Source organism: Raphanus sativus, chromosome 5 (genome assembly GCF_000801105.2).
Source record: "Raphanus sativus cultivar WK10039 chromosome 5, ASM80110v3, whole genome shotgun sequence".
In the NCBI taxonomy this organism is placed as follows: Eukaryota; Viridiplantae; Streptophyta; class Magnoliopsida; order Brassicales; family Brassicaceae; genus Raphanus; species Raphanus sativus.
In genome coordinates this window covers 12,345,809-12,369,396 of record NC_079515.1, presented here as the reverse complement: position 1 = coordinate 12,369,396, position 23,588 = coordinate 12,345,809, and the positions used below count along the sequence as shown (strand labels likewise).

The window sequence follows — 23,588 nt, the reverse complement described above, 5'->3', positions numbered from 1 at the left end:
CGCCCATTCGGCCAATCTTCGCACCGGTTCGCCCAAAAGCAGTTGGCGGACCCTTCCTCTATAAATAGAGGGCTCTGGTCATCGATTTATTCATCAGACAAAGAGGGGAAAACTCTGCCAAAATTGCCAGAGAATCCAACAGAGAAAGAGACCGGCGGTTTTACTTGTTGGCCGTGTGAGTGTGGTGGTGAATTGTTCTTGACCGGCGACCAAGGAAGAGTTGTGGGAAGGAACCGTGTGAAGATGGATACAAGAGGAACCGAGAAGGCTAGTGGGAAGGATCAGAACCCATCGTCGGCCACTCCTAAGGTTAGTGATGCTAACCATTTACCATCGCCATGATCCATGGGTCCGGATGGATGGTCCGCATGGACCAAGTGATGTTGGTTGCATCCGTTCTCCCTTCTCTGTCATTTTATCTCTTTTATTACATATTCTGATGATGTTCATGAGTTTAGACTCATGGTCAGGCCGCCAAGACATGGATTGGTCAGTGTAATCTCTCCATGGCCTTGGTTGGGCATGTAAGGTTGGATCTCCTACTTCCGGTTGAGGTTTGGGGATTCTGACTTCATATATCTCTTAATTGGGATTTATCATGAATTGTCATGGTGAAAGGATAATTTTATATCACTGATATAGAGGTGGTAAGTTATGGCCATGGGGGCGGGTCTAGGGTGAGATCGGTATGATCCGGACCTGTTCTGTGGATTCTGACCTGACCATTCTCTTAGTTGTGAATTATCATGATTTATCATGATGTTTGTATAATTTTTAGAGGCCTATCCGAGTGGGTCAAGGTTTGGGACAGGAACTAGTTCTAAGGGACTTAACCATGCATTGCTAGACTTGTTGCTAGGATATCGGTTTGATTGTGTATTTGATGGGTTTTATATGATTGCAGGATCTGTTCAGGATCGTGGGAAAGCCAAGGAGCTGTGAAAACTCAAGCCAAGGATGGATGTGTGATGTGTGTTTAGATAGTATGGAACTTATGATAGCCTATTGTGCAAACTGATTGTTATTACTACATTGTATGGATCACATGGTTTATATTAATAAAATGAATGTTTACTTTAGCTTCCGCATTGCTTATGATTTGTATATGAACCTCAGATCACTTGAAAATGACTTAGAATTATTTGGACATAAACCGACCAATTACACTTAGATTTTTAGGTTAAGGCCGCGGATCAGTTGGGTCTTGGGATCCAGGTTCGGGTCTTACAAGTTGGTATCAGAGCATGCTTGATTCTAGGACTTGGGGGTTATGGTTTGATCATCACACATCCGGCTGGGGTCTCACAGTATAGGGCTTGATTTACTTTTGTCTTAGGAACTGGTTTGATAGATCATTAAGTTAAGTATTACTAACATTGATCTTGTGTGTTGTTTTTGATGTTCCTAAGGGTGGTAAGAGTCGGAGCAAGTCCAAGAGGACTAAGGATGGAGCTGGAGCATCTGGCCAAGGTGGCGCGGATGGAGCCAATCCAAGTGTGGTGCTGCCTAACCCAAGCATTGGTGTGGACAGTGCAACTGGATTGCCTCGAGCTCGGATCATTCCGACTGAGATTCAAGGGAGCCTAGCTGAACAGCAGCAGAAGGTAGCTGAGGAAACTAGGCAGCAGCTGGAACAAGCTGAGCTAACAAGGCAGCTGCAAAAGCAAGCTGAGGAAGCTGCAAGGCAGTTGCAGAATGACATGGAGGTTGAGGGAGAGTCCTCACATGCTGGTGATCAGGGCGGCCGTGGCATTGGTACAGGCAATGTTGGGGCCAACCAAGGAAATCAGCTGGTGGAACCTTCCATGAAGGAGGTGCTTGATGCAATCAGGCTCATGGGTAGTCAGATGTTGGCTATGGCCCAAGTGATCACTCCATTGGTGAATTCATCAGTGGGGCAAGCTCCACAAGTTCAGGTGATGGTACCAGAAGCTGCTGGACGAGTTGCACCGGTTGATGAGGTGATTGAACTCGATCCACCAGCTAGAAGAGCTGGTAAGGTGGATTACCTGAAGGTTCTGGAGCACATATCTCGCCTAGGGACAAAGCACTTTGCTGGAAGTACTGATCCTATGGAGGCGGATGAATGGAGGGACAGACTAGCCCGAAACTTCAAATCTACAAGGTGCCCTGAGGAGTACCAGAGAGACATAGCAGTGCACTTCCTGGAGGGAGATGCACACAACTGGTGGCTGTCTGTGGACAAGCGCACCAATGGTTCTATTGAGAAGTTCTCAGACTTTGAGGTTGAGTTCAACCATAAGTACTTCCCAGCTGAAGCATGGGATCGTTTGGAGGCCAAGTTCTTGGACTTGACTCAAGGGCGCAGGTCAGTCAGGGAGTATGAAGAGGAGTTCAACCGACTTAGGAAGTATGTGGGTAAGGAATTGGAGGATGAGAAGGTGCAGGTCCGCAGGTTCATAAGAGGCCTTAGGGTCGAACTCCGGACCTACTGCTCAGTCTGTACCTTCCGTACTGTCTCTGAGTTGGTGGAGCGCATGGCAATGCTGGAAACTAACCTTGCTGAAGAGGCCAGGCTCAAGACTAGGAGTCAGGCAAGTGGTACTTGTCATGCTGGTGACCGGAAGAGGAAAAGAGATTCAGGTGATGAGGGCAAGTCCTCATGTGGAAGGCCGGAGTGCCAAAAGTGTGGAAGGCGCCATGGTGGTGAGTGCTGGAGAGCTATGGGAGCTTGCACAAGGTGTGGCAAGATGGACCACTCAGTTCGGGACTGTCCTGGACCGGATCAGAGTCGTGGTCAAGCGGCTGGTGGTGACTCTAGTACTTGTTTCCAGTGTGGGAAGGCCGGACACTTCCGAAAGGACTGTCCTAAGCTTCAGGCTGGATCAGGTAGGATGAAGTCTGAGGTTAGCAAGCCGGAACCAAGCCGTGGCCAGACATCTGCACCAAGGGTCTATGAGTTGTCTAAGGACACTGATGAGGCCAAGCCTTTCATGGCGATCACTGGTAATGATCTGATCTTATTCTTTTAAATTTGTAGAAATGCATGGTATGGAACCTAGAATGGATTAGATGCTTAGATTGGGTTTCCTGTAGGGACCCTAAGTATTGGTGGTGTAGAAACACATGTACTTTTCGACACTGGAGCTACACATAGTTTTGTGAGTCCATGTTTGGTCGGAAAGGGTTTGTTCCAGATTGGGACAGGAGATGATCCTGGCCTAGTGAGTGCGGCCGGAGGCCAATTGATGCCCTCATTAGGACGAGTGAAGGACATCCCAGTGGTGATCCAGGACAGGGTAATGCCTGTGGATCTTGTTGTGGTCCAACTCAAGAATCATGAGGTGATCTTGGGTATGGACTGGCTTGGAAAGAATCGGGCCACCTTAGACTGTCACCGGGGGAGGGTGCTGTTTGAGAGTGGGTGTGGACCCCCGATCAGGTTCCAAGGTATTCGTCCAACCTCTGGATGCTTAGTGGTATCAGCAGTCCAAGCGGAAAGGATGCTTGAGCGGGGTTGTGAGGCTTATATTGCCACAATCACCACTAAGGAGGTTGTTGGGGGTGGTAACCCGGACGGGATTCCGCTGGTCAGTGAGTTTGAGGATGTGTTTAGGTCTCCACAGAGCATTTCCCCTGATAGGTCAGACCCATTCATAATAGAACTGGAACCAGGGACGGCCCCAATGTCAAAAAGTCCCTACCGCATGGCTCCTGCTGAGATGGCCGAGCTAAAGAAACAACTAGAGGAGTTGTTGGATAAGGGTTTCATACGCCCTAGTGTGTCGCCTTGGGGAGCACCAGTCCTCTTTGTGAAGAAGAAGGATGGTAGCTTTAGGCTGTGTATTGACTATCGAGGGCTGAATAGGGTTACTATCAAGAATAAGTACCCATTGCCTCGGATAGATGAGCTGTTGGATCAGCTTAAGGGAGCAAGGTGGTTCTCTAAGATTGACTTGGCTTCAGGGTATCATCAGATCCCAATTGAACCAAGTGATATAAAGAAGACTGCATTCAGAACCAGGTATGGCCACTATGAGTTTGTGGTTATGCCATTTGGTCTGACCAATGCACCAGCAGCATTCATGAAGATGATGAATGGTACCTTCCGAGACTTCTTGGATGAATTTGTAATCATCTTCATAGATGACATACTTGTATATTCCAAGAGCAAGGAGGATCATGAAAGGCATCTTCGGGCTGTGCTGGGGAGGTTGAGAGAGCAGCAGCTCTTTGCTAAGTTAAGCAAGTGTAGCTTCTGGCAAAAGAGCATTGGCTTCCTTGGACACATTGTGTCAAGTGAAGGTGTGTCTGTTGATCCAGAGAAGGTAGTGGCCATAAAGGCATGGCCTCAGCCTAAGAATGCCACAGAAGTCAGGAGCTTCTTAGGGCTGGCCGACTACTACAGGAAGTTTGTGAAAGGCTTTGCTAGTTTGGCACAGCCTATGACTCAGCTGACAGGAAAGGATGTCAAGTTTGTATGGTCAGAGGAGTGTGAGAAAAGTTTCTCTGCGCTTAAGGACATGCTCACTAGTGCACCAGTCCTTGTCCTACCTGAGGAGGACCAACCATGTGTGGTGTACACAGACGCCTCCATTACTGGATTAGGCTGTGTACTGACCCAACATGGGAAGGTCATTGCGTATGCCTCAAGGCAACTAAGGAAGCATGAGGGTAATTACCCAACACATGATCTGGAGATGGCAGCTGTGGTGTTTGCCCTGAAGATTTGGAGATCATATCTATATGGTGCCAAGGTGCAGATACTTACAGACCACAAGAGTCTGAAGTATATCTTCACTCAGCCTGAGTTGAACTTAAGGCAAAGAAGGTGGATGGAGTTTGTGGCAGATTATGATCTGGACATAACTTACTATCCAGGGAAGGCCAACTTAGTGGCTGATGCTTTGAGCCGGAGAAGGGCTGAGGTATCAGCTGAGAAGGAGGCTGATATATTGGAAGGGATGGTCCGGTCACTCAACCTTAACACACTGGCTAGTGCTGATGAGCCATTGGGGTTGGAGGCAGTGGATCAGGCTGATCTCCTTACCAGGATTTGTGCAGCTCAGAAGCTGGATGAGAACCTTCAAAAGGTTGCTCTCAATGATAAGACTGAGTACCAAACCACAAGCAATGGTACCATCTTGGTTAATGGGAGGATAAGTGTTCCTAACAACAAGGAACTAAAGGAAGAGATTATGAGGCAAGCTCATAGATCTAAGTTCTCAGTACATCATGGACTGAACAAGATGTACAGAGATTTGAAGAGGTATTACCATTGGGTGCGCATGAAGACTGATGTGGCCGAGTGGGTGGCAAAGTGTCCCATTTGCCAATTGGTCAAGGCAGAGCACCAAGTACCCAGTGGACTACTCCAAAGCTTACCCATTCCAGAATGGAAGTGGGATCACATCACCATGGATTTTGTGACTGGTTTCCCTACGACCAGAAACAAGAAGGATGCTGTTTGGGTGGTGGTCGATAGGCTAACCAAGTCGGCTCATTTCTTGGCAATCAAGAAGGGGGATGGTGTGGATGAGATTGTGCAGATTTACATCAATGAAATAGTAAGGTTTCATGGTGTACCTGCAAGTATTGTGTCGGATAGAGATCCGAGGTTCACATCTTACTTTTGGCAAGCATTCCAAAAGGCATTGGGCACGAGAGTGCACATGAGTACGGCCTATCATCCCCAGACTGATGGTCAGTCAGAGAGGACAATCCAAACGTTGGAGGACATGTTAAGGGCCTGTGTTTTGGACTGGGGAGAGACCTGGGAGAAGCACTTGCCTTTGGTAGAGTTTGCTTACAACAATAGCTTCCATACAAGCATTGGTATGTCACCATATGAGGCTTTGTATGGGCGGCCATGCAGGACACCCTTATGCTGGACCCAAGTAGGGGAGCGCAGCATGATTGGTCCTGAGATTGTGGAGGAGACCACAGAAAAGATCAAGTTTGTCAAAGAAAAGATGAAGGAAGCTCAGGATAGACAAAAGAGCTATGCAGACAAGAGGAGGAAGCATCTTGAGTTTGAGGTTGGTGACCTAGTGTATCTCAAGATGATTACCTTCAGAGGCAGGACCAGGGTTTCTGGAAGAAGGAAACTGGATCCTAGATACTTGGGTCCATTCAGGATCACAGATAGGGTGGGCGCAGTGGCATACAAGTTGGATTTGCCATCAGCAATGGATGCATATCACAATGTGTTCCATGTGTCCCAACTAAGGAAGTGCCTATCCGAACATGATGTGGTGTTGCCTGAGATTCCCAAAGATCTTGGTAAGAACCTAACCTTAGAGACAAGGCCGGTTCGAATCATAGATAGGGCGGAGAAGGCAACAAGGAAGAAGACAGTACCTATGATCAAGGTAGTGTGGGAGAGCAATGGCAAGGACATTATCACTTGGGAAACTGAGGCAAGGATGAAGGTTGAGTACCCTGAGTGGTATGATCAGTATGTTAGTGAAGATGCACTTGGTCTGGATTCGAGGACGAATCCCTATCAAGTGGGGGAGACTTGTCATGTCCCCGATCCTAGATAGGATCGGCCACATGGACCATGGTGCGAGGAGATGCACCAAATCAGGTCTAATGACCTAAGACAAGGCGTATCATGGTCCCTGGAGTGGGTTAAGTGTATCAGAAGGCTGAAACTTAACTAAGGCAAGGAAGGTTCAAGCTTAAGGAAGCTGGACAAGGGTTTAGACAGCTGGCCGGAGTGTGAAACAAGCTCGGGCAGCTAGGAAGAAGTGTGAGGGAGCTCACAGTAGCTCACAAGAGTTCTGGTCAGCTCCAGTAGCTGGAGTGCTAGCTCACTCAGCTGGTGACAGTAGTGGTCAGCTCATCTCAGCTTGGAGGAGTGTTAGGAGTTGAGATGGTGTGACCGGACCATGAGCGGTTATGGTCCGGTGGGATGGTGGTGCGGTCCGGTGAGACCAAGTGAGCTGGTGGTGCAACTAGACACTTGGTCAAGTGCTAGCTGATGCTGATCGATGAAGAGAAGCAGTTGGGATGGCGGTTGAGAGGCGGTTGGGCCAAAGGGAGGCATTGATTCCCACATGCGCCCATTCGGCCAATTTTCGCACCGGTTCGCCCAAAAGCAGTTGGCGGACCCTTCCTCTATAAATAGAGGGCTCTGGTCATCGATTTATTCATCAGACAAAGAGGGGAAACTCTGCCAAAATTGCCAGAGAATCCAAGAGAGAAAGAGACCGGCGGTTTTACTTGTTGGCCGTGTGAGTGTGGTGGTGAATTGTTCTTGACCGGCGACCAAGGAAGAGTTGTGGGAAGGAACCGTGTGAAGATGGATACAAGAGGAACCGAGAAGGCTAGTGGGAAGGATCAGAACCCATCGTCGGCCACTCCTAAGGTTAGTGATGCTAACCATTTACCATCGCCATGATCCATGGGTCCGGATGGATGGTCCGCATGGACCAAGTGATGTTGGTTGCATCCGTTCTCCCTTCTCTGTCATTTTATCTCTTTTATTACATATTCTGATGATGTTCATGAGTTTAGACTCATGGTCAGGCCGCCAAGACATGGATTGGTCAGTGTAATCTCTCCATGGCCTTGGTTGGGCATGTAAGGTTGGATCTCCTACTTCCGGTTGAGGTTTGGGGATTCTGACTTCATATATCTCTTAATTGGGATTTATCATGAATTGTCATGGTGAAAGGATAATTTTATATCACTGATATAGAGGTGGTAAGTTATGGCCATGGGGGCGGGTCTAGGGTGAGATCGGTATGATCCGGAGCTGTTCTGTGGATTCTGACCTGACCATTCTCTTAGTTGTGAATTATCATGATTTATCATGATGTTTGTATAATTTTTAGAGGCCTATCCGAGTGGGTCAAGGTTTGGAACAGGAACTAGTTCTAAGGGACTTAACCATGCATTGCTAGACTTGTTGTTAGGATATCGGTTTGATTGTGTATTTGATGGGTTTTATATGATTGCAGGATCTGTTCAGGATCGTGGGAAAGCCAAGGAGCTGTGAAGACTCAAGCCAAAGATGGATGTGTGATGTGTGTTTAGATAGTATGGAACTTATGATAGCCTATTGTGCAAACTGATTGTTATTACTACATTGTATGGATCACATGGTTTATATTAATAAAATGAATGTTTACTTTAGCTTCCGTATTGCTTATGATTTATATATGAACCTCAGATCACTTGAAAATGACTTAGAATTATTTGGACATAAACGGCCAATTACACTTAGATGTTTAGGTTAAGGCCGCGGATCAGTTGGGTCTTGGGATCCAGGTTCGGGTCTTACAAAACTTGTTTCTCCTCCTGCGAATCTATTCCAGACCACCCAGGTAATAATGTCTTGTAAAATATTATTAAGCTTCTTACGTTTATTACCTAAATTTGAGATAGCCATTCCGGCTGCACCATAGTAAATCATACGCATCTGACCCGTCCTCACTAGCAGGCTCACTAGTCACTAATAAAGTATTTCACGTCACCATAAAAATGCTCTCTACGTATAGAATCTTAGACTCCCTCCCCAGGCCCGATCTTGAGCAGATACGGACGAAACATTCGCATGGGGCCTATAATTTTGTACACTTGAAAGCTTACAATTTATACTGTTTTTTTGTAACAAATGTAAGAATGGGTCTTAATCTAATCTGTAACAGAATGAAACCTTGAATATTTTTTTCCTTACTCTATATAAAAAGAGTAAAAAGATAATTTCTAGGATTGATAAACTCTTGCAATCTTGAAAAATTTGTAAATTTACTTTAAATTTTTCCTAATTAAAATTTTTAGTATCATTTGGGCCTATATTTTTTATTTCGTATTGGATCCGAAATATCTCAGGACCCGAAAAGAGTTCGAAGTACTTGGCGTCCCAGAAGAAGCCTGTTGTATTATCTGCACGAGGTCCATAAAACGGAAATAACTCATAAACAACGGGAAAATGGCTTATTCCCTTATGAACAAGTTGTTCCTCGCTTTTTCACACACGAACTTTTAAGCCATGTCAAAAACCACATGAACAACGGAAATATTGCTTATTCCCTTATGAACTAATTATTTCCAGCTTTTTCACACACAAATTTTTAAATTTTGCCAAAAACCACATGAACTAAGCTATTTTTTTAATTACATACACAAACTATCAATTTCAAGCTAATTCCCCTAAAATCGTAAATTGTGTTATTCAAACATTAACTTAGTTTATGACAGGTGGATAGCCGATTTAATTTGGGTTGATAAAAAAAGATAATACATCGTTTTGTTCTTTTTCTTTTCTTTTTGTCAACTGCGCTCTTCTTCTTCAAAAATCGTTTTACTCTTCATCATCAATTGAGAATAAAATTTATTATTTTGTAGAAGATTAAACATTTTATATGATGCATAAAGAAAGAAGAGCAGTAACATAACGGATTGGTAAACTAGTAGTTGATGTTCTTCTTTCTTTATGCATCATGTAAAACATTGAATCTTCTACAAAATAATAAATTTTATTCCCAATTGATAATGAAGAGTAAAACGATTTTTGAAGAAAAAGAGCAGTTGACAAAAAGAAAAAAAAACAAAATGATGTATTATCCTTATTTACCAACCCAAATTAAACCGGCTATACACCTGTCATAAACTAAGTTAATGTTTGAATAACACAATTTATTATTTTAGGGGAATTAACTTAAAATTGATAGTTTGTGTATGTAATTCAAAAATAGCGTAGCTCATGTGGTTTTTGGCAAAGTTTTAAAAATTTGTGTGTGAAAAAGCTGGAAATAATTAGTTCATAAAGGAATAAACAATATTTCCGTTGTTCGTGTGGTTTTTGGCATGGCTTAAAAGTTCGTGTGTGAAAATGCCGGGAACAACTAGTTCGTAGGGGAATAAGCCATTTTCCCCATAAACAACTAAGATACAAAGAAATCTTACGGATACTATAATTGAACATAGTTTCCACGGATATTCATTGAAAAGTTAGAGGAAGTTAGTGGGTTGTGATTTTTTCATGATTATAAAATATTCTTAAATTTTAGTGTTATCGGTAATAGATTCTAACATTTATACTAAAATTTAGTATAATTAATTTTATTATTGTTAAATGACTTAAACAATCTTTTGTTATTAAAAAAAGACAATCCCAAAGCGCGGGATTGTTTCATTTAAAATTAAAATTTTTAAAATTGAATATTTATTAATTATAACCTTATATGTTTAATATTTGATGACTAATATTTTTTGTAATTAATGATGTTTTATGTTTGCCAATTTTTTTTCTGATGTGGATATTATTCACAAAGGTTTATATCTATAGTTATACAAAGTAATTTTGAAGAGCTGGTTTTTTATAAAGATATAAAAGATATTTACTAAGATAATACCAAATATATTTTTTCATAGCATATTTTAAAATGTGACTAAAAGATATACAATGTGTTCATGGTAAACTATTATATAATGTGTTTAATTCAGTCCTATATTGTTGATAAAATGATAATAATTTACACATATCGAAATGTTTTCTTTTGGGGATAATTAACAAAAATTGGTTTTGGAGTATAGATTTTTCTGTTTAGGGTTTAGGCAAACATGTGAGGATTTTATACGATTTAAAAATTTTCGTTTATTATATTATATCGTATAAATATTATAAATAAAAATCAAACATTATTAGTCTTTTCATAATTTGAAAATTAGTTACCATAAGTTTTTATTTGTAATATTCTTTAGATTATTTCTGCAAGTGATATTAAATGATCTTAGATTTATCATAAATTTTTAGATCTAATTAAAATAAGTAAAAAATATAAAATTAACGACCAATCAAATTATAACAATTTTTTTTTGAAACCTCAGCAGTGATCGACACGTAAGCAAACGTCACTAAAGTGACTTCTCATTTAATATACAGGAGGATGTCGTTACAATGATATTATCAGTTTCATATAGATGCATACACTGCTTGTGTTTATTTTGAAAAGTACATAATATGACTTTTTTCACAATATACCAATTTATATGATAGTGCTTTGCTTCACATGTATATACTATAATGTTTTAAGTAGTCTGGTAAGATATTTTGAATTTTGTAATTTTCTAATGCGAAGTTAAAAGAATATTTGTATACTATATTTGTATATATATATAACAGTAGAAAGATTTATATACTGTATAAAAATATATGTATAACAGTATGCGAAGGCTTTGCTTCGCACTATAAAAAATTATATGATAGTGCTTTGATTTGATCAAAAGAAAAATGATAGTGCTTTGTTTTATAAGGCGAAGCTCAACGTATGACAGACTTTAATTTACTCTATGAATTATCTTGATTATAGTACGGTACGATGTTTCTTCTTCGATTCTAAGTCCTTGATCTGATGAAAGCTAAGAAGTTTTAGTGTGTTATGCATGCACATAATGAAAAACATGCTTATGATCAAGGGTGAAAATCCCGCCGTAAATGAGTTAAAACCATAAATATACTAATATACAAATACGTTACTCTAGTGGCTTTCTATGTAAATAGTCTATTTATGAAAGGGTTAAGGTAAAAGGATTGATAAAAATAGTTTTCATTGTGGCATATAGGCAAAATAGCACAAATAATTTACTTTTTGAAGGTTATTTTTTTTTGTTTTGCTTCTCCTTTAATAATAAAAAGATAGATCTAACCTACATTTTTTTTAAATTATTATTTACACTATAAACATGTAGATCTAACACAGATTTAGCGATTTCGAAACTCCAAAGTTAACAAAAAAAAAACTAAAGCTTTTTAATTGCTCCGTGGAATTAGCCGATTTGGAAAAACTGCCATGGTCGATGACCGTCCGCAATCAAAAGTTATGAGTTAGATGAACAAAAAAAGACTATGAATTCATAAAATACAATTTGTTGCCGCTATAATTAAAAATACAACTTTACTAGATACATATAATGTGCTACATTTAGTTTATAAGATTTTAGTTGAATAGAAGAAATATGTTTTTAATCATCGGTAAATAAACTCCGATGAAGAAAAAAAAAATATAATATGTGATTAAACTAATATTCATAAGAATCTTTGGTAAAAATAAGAATGTTTTTAACCATGTGTCAGTGGTCAAGTGGTATGTGCTCCCTCCTGTTGTCCGCAAGGTCGAGGGTTCGAGGCTACCTCTTGCAGATTTGTGGTGATTATCTTGAGGGACCTTTGGGCCCAATACGGAGAAGCCCAGATCTGCTGCGCGTGGCCACTGGTGGCTTAACATAGGGTGATCACCAGCCCTCCTGGATGCCTTCGGCGGGCTCTCTGGTGGGCAATGCCCAGATTTTCGAGACGGTCATTATGCGCTAGTCGGATTCCTCTCGAAGCATTCGGATACCAGGGTCATAAAAAAAATAAGAATGTTCTGTCAGCAATACTAATTATTGATTACACTGAAAAAGCTATACTATTACTTGACTAAGAGGGGTTTTCTTTCATAAACATCACTGATATCTGGTAATTATTATTTTATTTTGTAGATTTATATTTTATGTTATTTTAAAAATTAATAAACATTATTAGATTTTTGCGATAATACTTTTATATATGTGGTTTGGTGATAGAACAAATAAAAAGTTCTGCATATACCAAGTCATTTATCTAAATTGTGTTGTAATAAATTAGTCAAATTATATCTTTTTATTATATACTATTTGATACTACTTAAATAATTTAGATTGAAATAAAAAGATATGTTAAAACTTAGATATATATTAGTGTGGACAAGATGTGGCCGGTCGTCTAGTTCTCAGGAAGTTTTATTTTAGCAACAGTCAATATGCATGGACAATAATAAGGGTGGGCACCTTGGTTATTTTCTCGATTCGGTTCGAGTTCGGTTCGGTTTGGTTAATTCGGTTCTAGTATTTTTCCAATTGAATTAATCATAGTTATTTTGGTTCGGTTTGTATTCGGTTCGATTTATATTCGGTTCGGTTTATTGTTTGGATCGGTCTAATTAAGTTTTTTTCGTTTAAAAGCCCGAAAGCATATAACTATTTCTATATTTCACAAAGATTATTACATCTGTATAGAAATTAGAAAGTCTTATAGTAGTGCTATAATCCGTATGTTTGTATTAAAATTTTCACCTGAAGTTATTTAAAATATTAATATGTTTTATTAAAATAATTAAATAACAAGATCGGTTTCTCGGTTCGGTTATATTGATTTTTCGATTCGGTTTCTCGGTTCGGTTCAGTTTTAAACTGATCCATTCGGGTTGAAAAAATCTTCAACCGAATGATTTAAAATAGACTTTAGTTCGGTTTGAATCTTTTTAGATTCGATTGGTTTGGTTTGATTCGGTTTGGGCTTTTTTTGCCCACCCTAGACAATAGGACCATAGCACCATAGGACCATATACACTGTGGTTTCTGAGTTGGTTTATGACAACAGATTAATATTGTGGAACAGAGGCCCGAAAGCCCAATACGATAATTATTACAAACATCTTTAAAAAAAAAGTACAAAGTGTGCCCTAGAATCCGGAACCTCCTGTCTTTTCCTCCCCCGAAATTGAGCCGCCGTGGCAATCTCATTCTCAGGCCGTTGCCTAATCGCCGGAACATGTCTCCAAAGAGCTAAAAGAAAAACACCTTTTCAATCTCGCGAAAATGGATACGAAATCGAAGATCTCGCAGCAGTCCCGCAAGAATCACAACAAGTCAAGCAAGAAGCACGACGCTAACAACAAGAAACATCAACAAGAAGACGACGTCGTCGTCGTAACCACCAACAACTCGTGGATCTGCAAGAACGCGTCTTGCAGAGCCAACGTGCCGAAAGACGACTCCTTTTGCAAGAGGTGTTCTTGTTGCGTCTGCCATTCTTTCGACGAGAACAAAGATCCGAGCCTCTGGCTAGTCTGTGAGTCCGAGAAACCGAACGGCGTCGAGTTCTGTGGCTTGTCGTGCCACGTGGAGTGTGCCTTTCGCGAAGACAAGGTTGGGGTTACTAGTGTTGGGAACGTGATGAAGCTTGATGGGTGTTTCTGTTGCTACTCTTGCGGCAAAGTTTCTGACGTTCTTGGGTAAGTTTTAGTTTTCTTCTTTTGAGACATAGTTAGAGGAGTTTCTGATGTGTGTTTTTGTTTTTCTATGAAGGTGTTGGAAGAAGCAGCTTGTGGCAGCAAAGGATGCGCGACGGAGAGACGTTCTATTTTACAGGATAGAGTTGAGTTACAGGCTTCTCGATGAGACTTGTCGGTTTTCTGAGTTACATGAGGTTGTTAAAGCTGCTAAGTCTATGCTGGAAGATGAAGTCGGTCCTCTTGATGGGCCTTCTGCGAGAACTGACCGTGGCATTGTTAGTAGGCTTCCTGTTGCGAGCGAGGTGCAGGACCTCTGCACTTCTGCTATCAAAATGGCTGAGGATTGGTCAGCCAATGTAGCCAGAGGTTTGTATCTTTTGTTTAGATATATTTTGCATAAAAGGGGAGAATGGTGATGATATAAGTTTTGTTTCGCAGATTCGATTCCTGCTGCATGCAGGTTTCATTTTGAAAATGTTGAGTCTACACGAGTGACGCTTCGACTAATTGAGCTCCCTAGTGCTGAAGAATGTGGAGTAAAGGGTTATAGGTTATGGTGTTTCAAGAAAGGAGAGACGCCTGAAGATGATCAGTTTCTTGATTTCGGTAGAGCTGAGAGGAGGATATTGTTAGCTGACCTTCAGCCTTGCAAGGAGTACATGTTCCGTGTTGTATCTTACACAGAAGGTGGGTTTTTAGGTCATTCTAACGGTAGATGCGTTACCAAGAGCGTTGAGATATTGCAGCAAAGACGTGTTGACTCAGTGGATGGTAGGACGAGAAGGAGAATTGATTTGTTAGGAAATAATAATCAGGCTTCAGATGGAGAGGAGAAAAGCAGCATTTCCTCGGGATTCCAGATCCGGCAACTTGGAAAGTATGTGGAATTGGCTGAAGCTCAGGAGGATGGCCTGCTTGACGCGTTTTACGATGTAGATACTGATAAAAGCAGTGAACCAGAGGAAGAACTGCCACCTCGACAACCACTTGGGTTTGACCTAAATGTAGTATCAGTACCAGACTTGAATGAGGAGTTCACTCAACTTGATTCTTCTGGAGGTGAAGACAATGGAGTGCCGTTGGATTCACTAGCTGAGGCTGATGTTGGTAACGGTAACGGTAATGGTAACTATAATGATGATGATGATGATACAGTGTCTAACGGTACACAGAAGATGGTGAAATCAGATGGAAGTGGTGATGATCCCGAGTTTGATTTCCTCACGACTAGGAAGAGGAAAGCAGATTCAAACAGTCATGAATCAGAGAACAACGAGTGTGACAGTTCGCCGATTGATGACACTCTTGAGAAATGCATGAAGGTGGTTAGGTGGCTTGAGCGGGAAGGCCACATCGAGAAAACATTCAGGATCAGGTTCTTGACATGGTTCGGCTTGAGCTCGACTGCTCAAGAGCAATCTGTTGTGAGCACATTTGTGCAGACTCTAGAAGATGATCCAAGCAGCCTTGCTGAGCAGCTTCTTCATGTATTCTCTGATGTTGTCTCCAACAAAAGGCCAAGCAATGGATCTTGAAGCAGCAGCAAGCTCTTGTAGTAATAATCTTTTACTAATCAATTCTTTGTCAGTATTATTAGTATTTATGAATAATATGTGATTAGAACAAAAATAGTCCATGATTTCTCTCTAACATGGATTTCGGATATTATTCTATCTTTGGATTGGGTGTAGGATTTGACCTAAAAGACTCTTGAGGGCAAGCATTTTGCCTCTGTTCCTTGTTTCTGCTCATATATATATTTAAACTATGAGTTCTTGAACCATTGGCTATGTTGTGTATCTCACTATGAATGGTTTGTTATCTCTCTGGCAAGTTCAAAAAGTCAGGCGCTTTGTAAGACTTACGTGGGATTAAGCGAATATAAAATGTTTGTAAATTAATATGGACAATGATTGTACTTTTGACTGAAGATTTACTTGGAAAAAAGTTGGGAAATGTTCAAAGTCAAAATACTCAGAAACCTCAACACATTTAATCCTTAATCTCCGTGCTATAACGAAGAGTACCCAGGGCTTGTTGCACCAATGGTCGTTTATCCATGTCCCACTTGGTGCATATTCTGATGAGAGTGCCCCATTTCTGCCCCGCATTCACTGGATAATCATACTCATAAGTCGTGGATCGATTATTTCCCCAAGCTTTGATCATGGGACAGTTAATATCGCCCAACAACTACGCATTTGCTTCTTTCATTTGGTACTGTTTTTTTAAACGAGTTGAGGTCAAGCAAGATCACACTAGATGTGAAAACATCCGACTTTGATCCGGACCAGCTACATACATTAGGCAACTGTCTTGAGTCTCGACATTGAAAATCGTATGTAAATCAGAATTTGTAGAACGAAAGCAAATATTATGTACCTTGCTTTAAATATTCAGGACGTTCATATTTATGTCATATATTCTTTTGTTTGATTCAAGATAAAATAAGTTCATAGCAAAAAGAAAAGATAAAATAAGTTTGCATTGTATTGGTGAAGAAAATCCGAACATATGTATTAGTTTATAAGATCATAAACAAAAAGTGGAATAAGAACAAATATTGAAATAAATCGATACCTCGTCAAGCATGTTACACATTCTGAGTTCGGAATAGCGGTCTGTTCTTCAGAAAGTGGATATATGCAAAACCTTGAGCTGCTCTGATAGATGTGACCTCGTCGAATCACAGCTTTATAACAAGTTTAAAGAGAAACATAAAACACAAACTTTTGGGCTATTAATTCTTGCCTCTTTTTTTTGGTTTTCATTGATTTAAATAGAAAACATATAGAAGAAGGAAAGGTGGAGACATTAGCTCCTGCAAGTGCGTGAAAGTGGGAAATGGAAAAGGTTGGTTCCTTAATATAAGGAAGGCTCATTCTCGTTATTTAACTGAAACTAAAAAGAGCTTATTCCGGAGATACTCTAAGTTCATTGTAGAGATGGCAATTGGGTTTTCCCGTCCCGTTCCGTTCCGAACCGCTGCGGGTTCGACTTCTGGCGGTACACGGCGGGCCTGTCCCGCGCGTGATGCAGTCCTCAAACTAGCTGCCCAATCCCGTACCGCGAAATATGCAGGCCTTCGCGGGCCGTCCCGCGGGACATCGAATATTACATTACTTATTTCTACATGCACAAACAAACATAGACATGAATTGATTTTCATCTTGCACATGATCGAGTATACTCTTACAAGATCAATACATTAAGCTTATACAAACAAATGTATTTATTATCATTTATGATGGTTTGAAGAAGCTCTACCAGTGCAGATTAGAAACTCTTGGAAGACCGGAAGCATTATCGACACTGAAACCACCATCAATGGAGTTCCATAGTGTCTAATTTCTCTCTCTCTCTCTCTCTCTCTCTCTCTCTCTCTCTCTCTCTCTCTCTCTCTCTCTCTCTCTCTCTCTCTCTTTCTCATGTGAAAGCATAAATGGAGACTTAGGATTGCCGCAAAATCCCGCGGTTTAACCCATCCCGCTTTTGACCCGTTCCGTTTTGAGCTCATCCCGCTTTGAACCCGTCTCGCTTTGAGCCCGTTTGCGGGCCTATCAAATGGAGGCCCAATCCCGCCCCGCAGCAAGTCTTTACGGGCCAGGCCCGCGGTCCAGGTCCTTGATTGCCATCCCTAGTTCATTGTGAACAATAATTAGGTTTACCCCTAGAGTTCTGTATAATATCATAAATGACGGTTACTGAAATGCTATTTATGGGCGGAAAAGGAGAGTAGGAACCGGCTTTTAAAGGCAAAAGGCAATTTGTGCTCTACTCCCTCTCCAGTCCCTTTCCGCATTTACTAAGATGTTCTTATTTTCGTCATAATCTTTCTTTTAAGAAAAAGCTGTCTTATCTATTAAGGATTACGATTTCAAAAAAAAAAAACTCAATATCATATCATAGGAGTTACAACAAGTTCATAGCTATTCAAAATATTTGGGGAAATTTTTATTAGATAATCAGTTGGCGTATCTTTGACATGTATTACGTGACGATGTGTATTCTCTTGTCTTCTCTGCTTATTTCAAAATCTAATTTGTAGCTTACAAATAATTCAGGTTTACAAAACCAACTAGATGTTTTGCACGCACATGCGGGCATAAATTTCTTATAAATACTTATTAGTTTATGTCTTATTAATATAAAATCAGCATAATAAATTATTAATTATGTTTTTAAATAGTTAAATCAAACATCAAAATATTTATATATGTCAAATACTTTTAATCAAAATATATACTTATTATTGTGTTAAGTTTTTTTAAAACACTCATATCTTAGAGATAGTTTAGAAAATATATTTATATTTTATGTTGTTTTCAGATAGGCACAAAAAAGAATATATATAGAAGAATTATCTTTTTATAGTTCTAAAATATTATTTTGTAATCAATTATTTAATATAGCATATAGCATATAAACTTTATATCATTAAAATAAATTAGTGAATAGTTAGAAACTAATAATAAATTAATAACCTATGTAAAACTCTAAAACCTAATAAAAATATGACAAATAAGAAAAGCTAATATAACATATAAATTTAATATTAATAAAATAAAATTCGTTTTTATTTATATAGAATATTCATCAAGGCTATTATTTAAATTAATTATTTAGTGACACAGCTCAAAACAAATAATACATCAATGATAATTTAGCTTAAACTTAATAAGAATATGACAAATAAGCAAAATTATCTAAAATCATGGAGAACATGACAACTAAGCAAATTTACTTCATAAATAATAGTATAGATTGAGTTATTATATGTAGATACGTAATTTTTGGAAATTAAAAATGTTTACCAAACAGGTTGAGTTATTTATAACTATGTACATAATTGTTTCTTAATTTTTATTTGTTAATTTTTGTCCAGATACTAAACTAGTTCGTAGTCTTATGAGTGAGAATAAATTTTATATGTGGCATGATTAGTTTTCTTAAAGAGTTTCTAAAATTATGGCTGTAATTAGCATATTCAGATAGTATACTGACCAGGGTTCTTGATATTTTATTGCTGTATATATGTATAATGTGTTGTTTTGTGAATAAAATACACAATTTTTTTGGTCAAATCTTTTTTTGGTCAAAAAATACACAATTTTCACGATTTTAGCGACTCATAAAAATAATAAAAATACAATTATTTTCAAAAAGATTTATTCGATTTTATAAGAAAATCACGAGCCGAAACGATGTAGAACCATTCTTTGAAAATATCAAGCGCCGCCGTAGACGTTAAAGCTTGTTCGTTTTTTTTTAAAGCTTGTTCGTTTGATCAAATGATCTTCCAGAATTGACACTTGAGATATGAGATTGGAAATTGAGATATGAGATTGGAAAAGATCTTGCTGCAATGAATCCAGTAAGTCAGTTAACAAAAGATTTAAATTGAATGGTCACCTAAAGTTGCGGAATAGTCTTCAATTCACTTCTTTGATTTTTTCTGATATTACACACCAGAAAAAACAAATGATTTTACTGAATATTACAACTATATTTAGAAAAGTTTTTGATAAAAAATTAGATAAATTTTATCCAAAACAACTTGCAAACATATAAACAAAAGAAAACTTACTTTGGAACAACTTACAAATTGCTTTTAAAATAACAAAGCGTTAAATGAAGTTTGAACCAGTTTAAACATAAAAATAGTTTATCGCTTTCTTAGAAGAGTTTGCTGATAAAAGTAAAGTTTTAGACTTCTATATTCAACAATATAGTGAAGTGAAATAATTGCTTCATTAAAAGCTTTTTCAAGAAAATCGAATGGGCCAAAACCATAAGAGAAAAAGAAAACAATCTAGTCATTTTCCCCATTTGTTGAAATCAGTTAGCCTGAATCAAAACCAAAATGATTTGACAAGCTTGACCTTCTTACCTGCTGTCTTGATTAGTTTGACTCATATGGCATTGAGTATTCTTTCTGCTGCTTGGTTAAACTTTTTAGCTCTTGCTTGAGTCATCGGACCAACTGATTTCATAAGATCTTAGCTACAAGCTCATCCTCTAGCTCAAGTTGCTCCTCTAGTTCAAGCTTCATTCCCACGTTCTAATGTCATTGTGTCATCTAGGATCATATCTTCCTCTCTCACTTGAAAAGCATTGGTTCTTAAATCTGTTTCATGTACAACAAAAGAAACTAAACCAGAATTCAAAAACATTGAATGTAAAGCTCATTTCATATGTACCTTATAAATCAAGCTGATAAGCATTCTCACTGATCCTTCTTTTTATTTTTCAAATTGTCCATCAACTCTAGGCATTTGTTTTGAGCTTCCTCTATGCTAGAAAATCTTTCCTTCCTCAAGTGCACTCACTCTTGTTCTCCAATTTCGAACACTTCTCAGTTCTACTTTTGTTGGATGTCTTGACATACTGCTCCGTTTTCTTTTCTATGTTTTTCCTTGCATTAAGTTGGATATGTTTAAAGATTTCAGCTTTATTTTTCTCATATAAACTAGTTCTTTCATTCAATGATAAAGGATTAGATCCAAAGGAGATATGGGACTGAACCCATAAATAATCGGAAAAGGAAAAAATTAAAAGCATGATACACATCATGATTATATATATGAAAATTCAACATGAATTAAACATTCTTCTCAAGTTTTTAAGTTCTTTATGAATAATGCATGCAAGAAAGTTTCCAAAATTGTATTAACTACTTTTATTTGACCATCAGTTTGACGATGAAATGTAGTAGAAAACAAAAGCTTATATCCCAACTTAAGCCAAATAGGCTTCTAGAATTAACTAGGAAACTTAGAATCTCTATCAGAAACTACAGTCCTAGGCATACCATGCAGGCAAATTATTTTGCTATCTGCAATGAATCATCAGTCTTATTACATACAATGAAATATGCCATTTTAGAAAATCTATCAACCACAACAAAGATAGAATCCTTTCAAGTTCTTGTCCTAGGAAAACCAAGCACTCCATAAAAATATAATTCCAAGTATGCACTGGAATAGGTAAAGGAATATAGAAAATGTGAGATTGAACCTTTGACTTAGCTTGTTTACAAGTGACACATCTTCCACAGATTGTTTCATCATCTTTTCTCATGTGTGGCACATAGAAATGATCTCTCATGATATATATTTTCTTAGCAATACCAAAATGACCCATTAGGGCACCATCATCAGCTTCTCTAACAAACAAATTGTTGGAGTCAAAATCGGTCGCGACGAAATCAATGGTTAAAATCTTCCGAGAAACCAAAGAAATTACACCACATAAGTCTATCCTATTAAAAAGGGATATGAGAACAAAACTTTGTGTGTTTCATCCCGGACAAGGAATGAAAGAATTTCTATCCAAACATAAAAAGATCGGAAAAACGTTCTTATGGAACTTTTTGTGATAGAATGAAAAAAATCTCGAAAGAATTTTCCGTAAAACAAAAATCAAAAAGTTTACACGAAAAAATCTCATAAGAAAATCTGTGAGATAATCCTCCATAAAACAACTTTCGGGAAATCTTTACAGAATACCTTGCGTAAAACAAACGAAATAGTTCTAAAAGTATACAAAGCGATCAACGGAAATAACGAGAATGGAAGAAAGGCATCACCACCCTTCAAGCACTCAATGTCGACCTTCTCTCTTTATCTAGATGGACCATGTCACCATCTCTCTCTCTCTCTCTCTCTCTCTCCTCATGGTCAATGTTACCAAACTCCTTTCTCCCTTTCTCAATGCCACCACCATCTCTCTCTCTCTCTAGATGAACCATTTCGCCATCTCTCTCTCTCTCTCTCTCTCTCTCTCTCTCTCTCTCTCTCTCTCTCTCTCTCTCTCTCTCTCCTCATGGTCAATATCGCCCAACTCCTCTCTCCCCTGGTCAATGTCTCCATATCTCTCTCTAGATGGATCATGTTTTCATCTATCTTTCTCTAGGTGGACCATGTCGCCATCTCCCTATCTCCTTTGGTCAATGTCGCCATCTCTCTCTCTGGATGGACCATGTCACCATCTCTATTTCTCCTCATGGTCAATGTCTCCCAAATCCATCTCTCTTTGGTAAATGTATACATTCCAGCTCCCTCATTTCCCAGTGAGGCTCTCATCATGTTATCCTTTGAATCTTGTTTGAAATGTCTCTTGTTTCATCGAAATCAGAGTTTCCGTTAAGATTTTACGAAGAAAATAAGCAAGACTTTGTTTTCTCGTAAAAATTCAAATCAAACGTCAAGATGATACTGGTTAACCTAACACCATTGTATCTTTGACTAAATGATTTGATTTTTTACCAATTCATAACAACAACGACAAAAATCGTACATGGGGCAAATCGATGGTTTTTTGTAGAAAAATCGTAAAACACACATAAGTCGTCAAACGATCTAAAAGGTCCTAAAACACGATGGAAACCCACTTTGGTTTAAAATGAGAACATGCCCAAATACAATGATGGTTTACTCGACTTGGATAAAGAAAAATATGAGAAGATGATAGATGTGAAGTTTCCAAGATAAACATGGACTTTGAGAAGATAAAGAAAAATTTTGCACAAAAGAATAAACTCGAATCAGAGGTGGAAAAAGAAAGACGATAGACCGTGGAGGCATATATAAAGAGGACCAAGGCGAAGAGCACATGAGACAAGAAAAAGGAATAGCAACTTAGCACTTAAAAAAAATTTGTTTAGCAATTTTTTTTGTTATCGAGTTGCGACTCAAATTAGGTTTAAGACTTTTGATGGTTAGAACTAGAAAACTCGCTGATAGCTCTTATGGCTGTAGCTCTTACAACCTGTTGTAACGATCACAACCCCCTTACATAGAAATGAAATAAGAACATATTTCTCTTTATTCGCAAATTCATATATTGTTATTTTGTTCTCAGCTGTTATAATTTAGTCATTTGTTATTGTCTTCGCAGAAATCCGATTATCTATTTTTCATAAAACGTAAACCATCATGAGAGTTAGTGACCTCTAAATCATCGCTGGAGCAATCCCTGCAGATAGTTTCAGGAAACTTTATTTATTCTTGTGATTCTTTCTGTACATAAACTCCCTTACCATTAATATAAATTTAACATTTTACCAAAAAAGAGCCATGATGGTTTACATTTTATGAAAACTGTTTGTGATTTGTGTGGGAATAGAATTTCGTACTGTCGATTTTGGTAAATGGAGAAAAATAGATAATTGGATTTCTGCAAAGACAACAGTCAATTTGAGAATAAATCCCACTGTGTCGAACTGGAGAATAAATTGCACTTTCTGGAGAATAAATCCCACTGTGTCTTCGTCCATTCCTCTCTCTCTCTCCAAAGATAATAGATGGAAGTTTGGAAGACCAATCTGAGCAGTATAAAGGTAAATTTGTCATACCTATGCTCCACCAACCGAGCCAGAGTTGCCCTCCAATCCGGATCAGCGTTGGTTTCCAACAGATCACCAACCACCTCCAACCAAACAGTGAATGTGTAAGGACAAGCAAAAAAGAGGTGATCTCTTGTCTCATTTGGCTCATCACAGAACAGACAACCTTGTGTTACTCCCCAGTTCGCCATTCTAGCCCCGGTTGCGAGTTTATCACGGACTGCTAACCAAGC

General features: G+C 38.8%; 2 protein-coding genes and 1 long non-coding RNA gene across 3 annotated transcripts; 2 read left to right on the top strand and 1 right to left on the bottom strand.

The window, feature by feature from the left end:
* The first annotated feature begins 462 nt into the window (after nucleotides 1-462).
* LOC108808380 (uncharacterized) lies at nucleotides 463-6,961 on the top strand. The gene is made up of 6 exons (XM_056985669.1): nucleotides 463-489; nucleotides 1,410-2,302; nucleotides 2,369-2,957; nucleotides 3,267-5,054; nucleotides 5,211-5,558; nucleotides 5,934-6,961. Exons 1-6 carry the CDS (start codon nucleotides 463-465, stop codon nucleotides 6,504-6,506), a joined length of 4,218 nt encoding a protein of 1,405 aa, XP_056841649.1. The 3' UTR covers nucleotides 6,507-6,961.
* A 6,478-nt stretch (nucleotides 6,962-13,439) lies between these two features.
* On the top strand, nucleotides 13,440-15,794 carry LOC108805176 (VIN3-like protein 1). Its single transcript, XM_018577148.2, has 3 exons — nucleotides 13,440-14,009; nucleotides 14,083-14,375; nucleotides 14,448-15,794. The coding sequence occupies exons 1-3, from the start codon at nucleotides 13,594-13,596 to the stop codon at nucleotides 15,542-15,544; spliced, it is 1,806 nt and encodes a 601-aa protein (XP_018432650.1). The 5' UTR covers nucleotides 13,440-13,593; the 3' UTR covers nucleotides 15,545-15,794.
* A 95-nt stretch (nucleotides 15,795-15,889) lies between these two features.
* On the bottom strand, nucleotides 15,890-16,944 carry LOC108860598 (uncharacterized). Its single transcript, XR_008934375.1, has 2 exons — nucleotides 16,392-16,944; nucleotides 15,890-16,303 (listed from the first exon to the last, which is right to left on the bottom strand). It is a non-coding gene; the product is annotated as an uncharacterized LOC108860598 (long non-coding RNA).
* Between the last annotated feature and the right edge of the window lie 6,644 nt (nucleotides 16,945-23,588).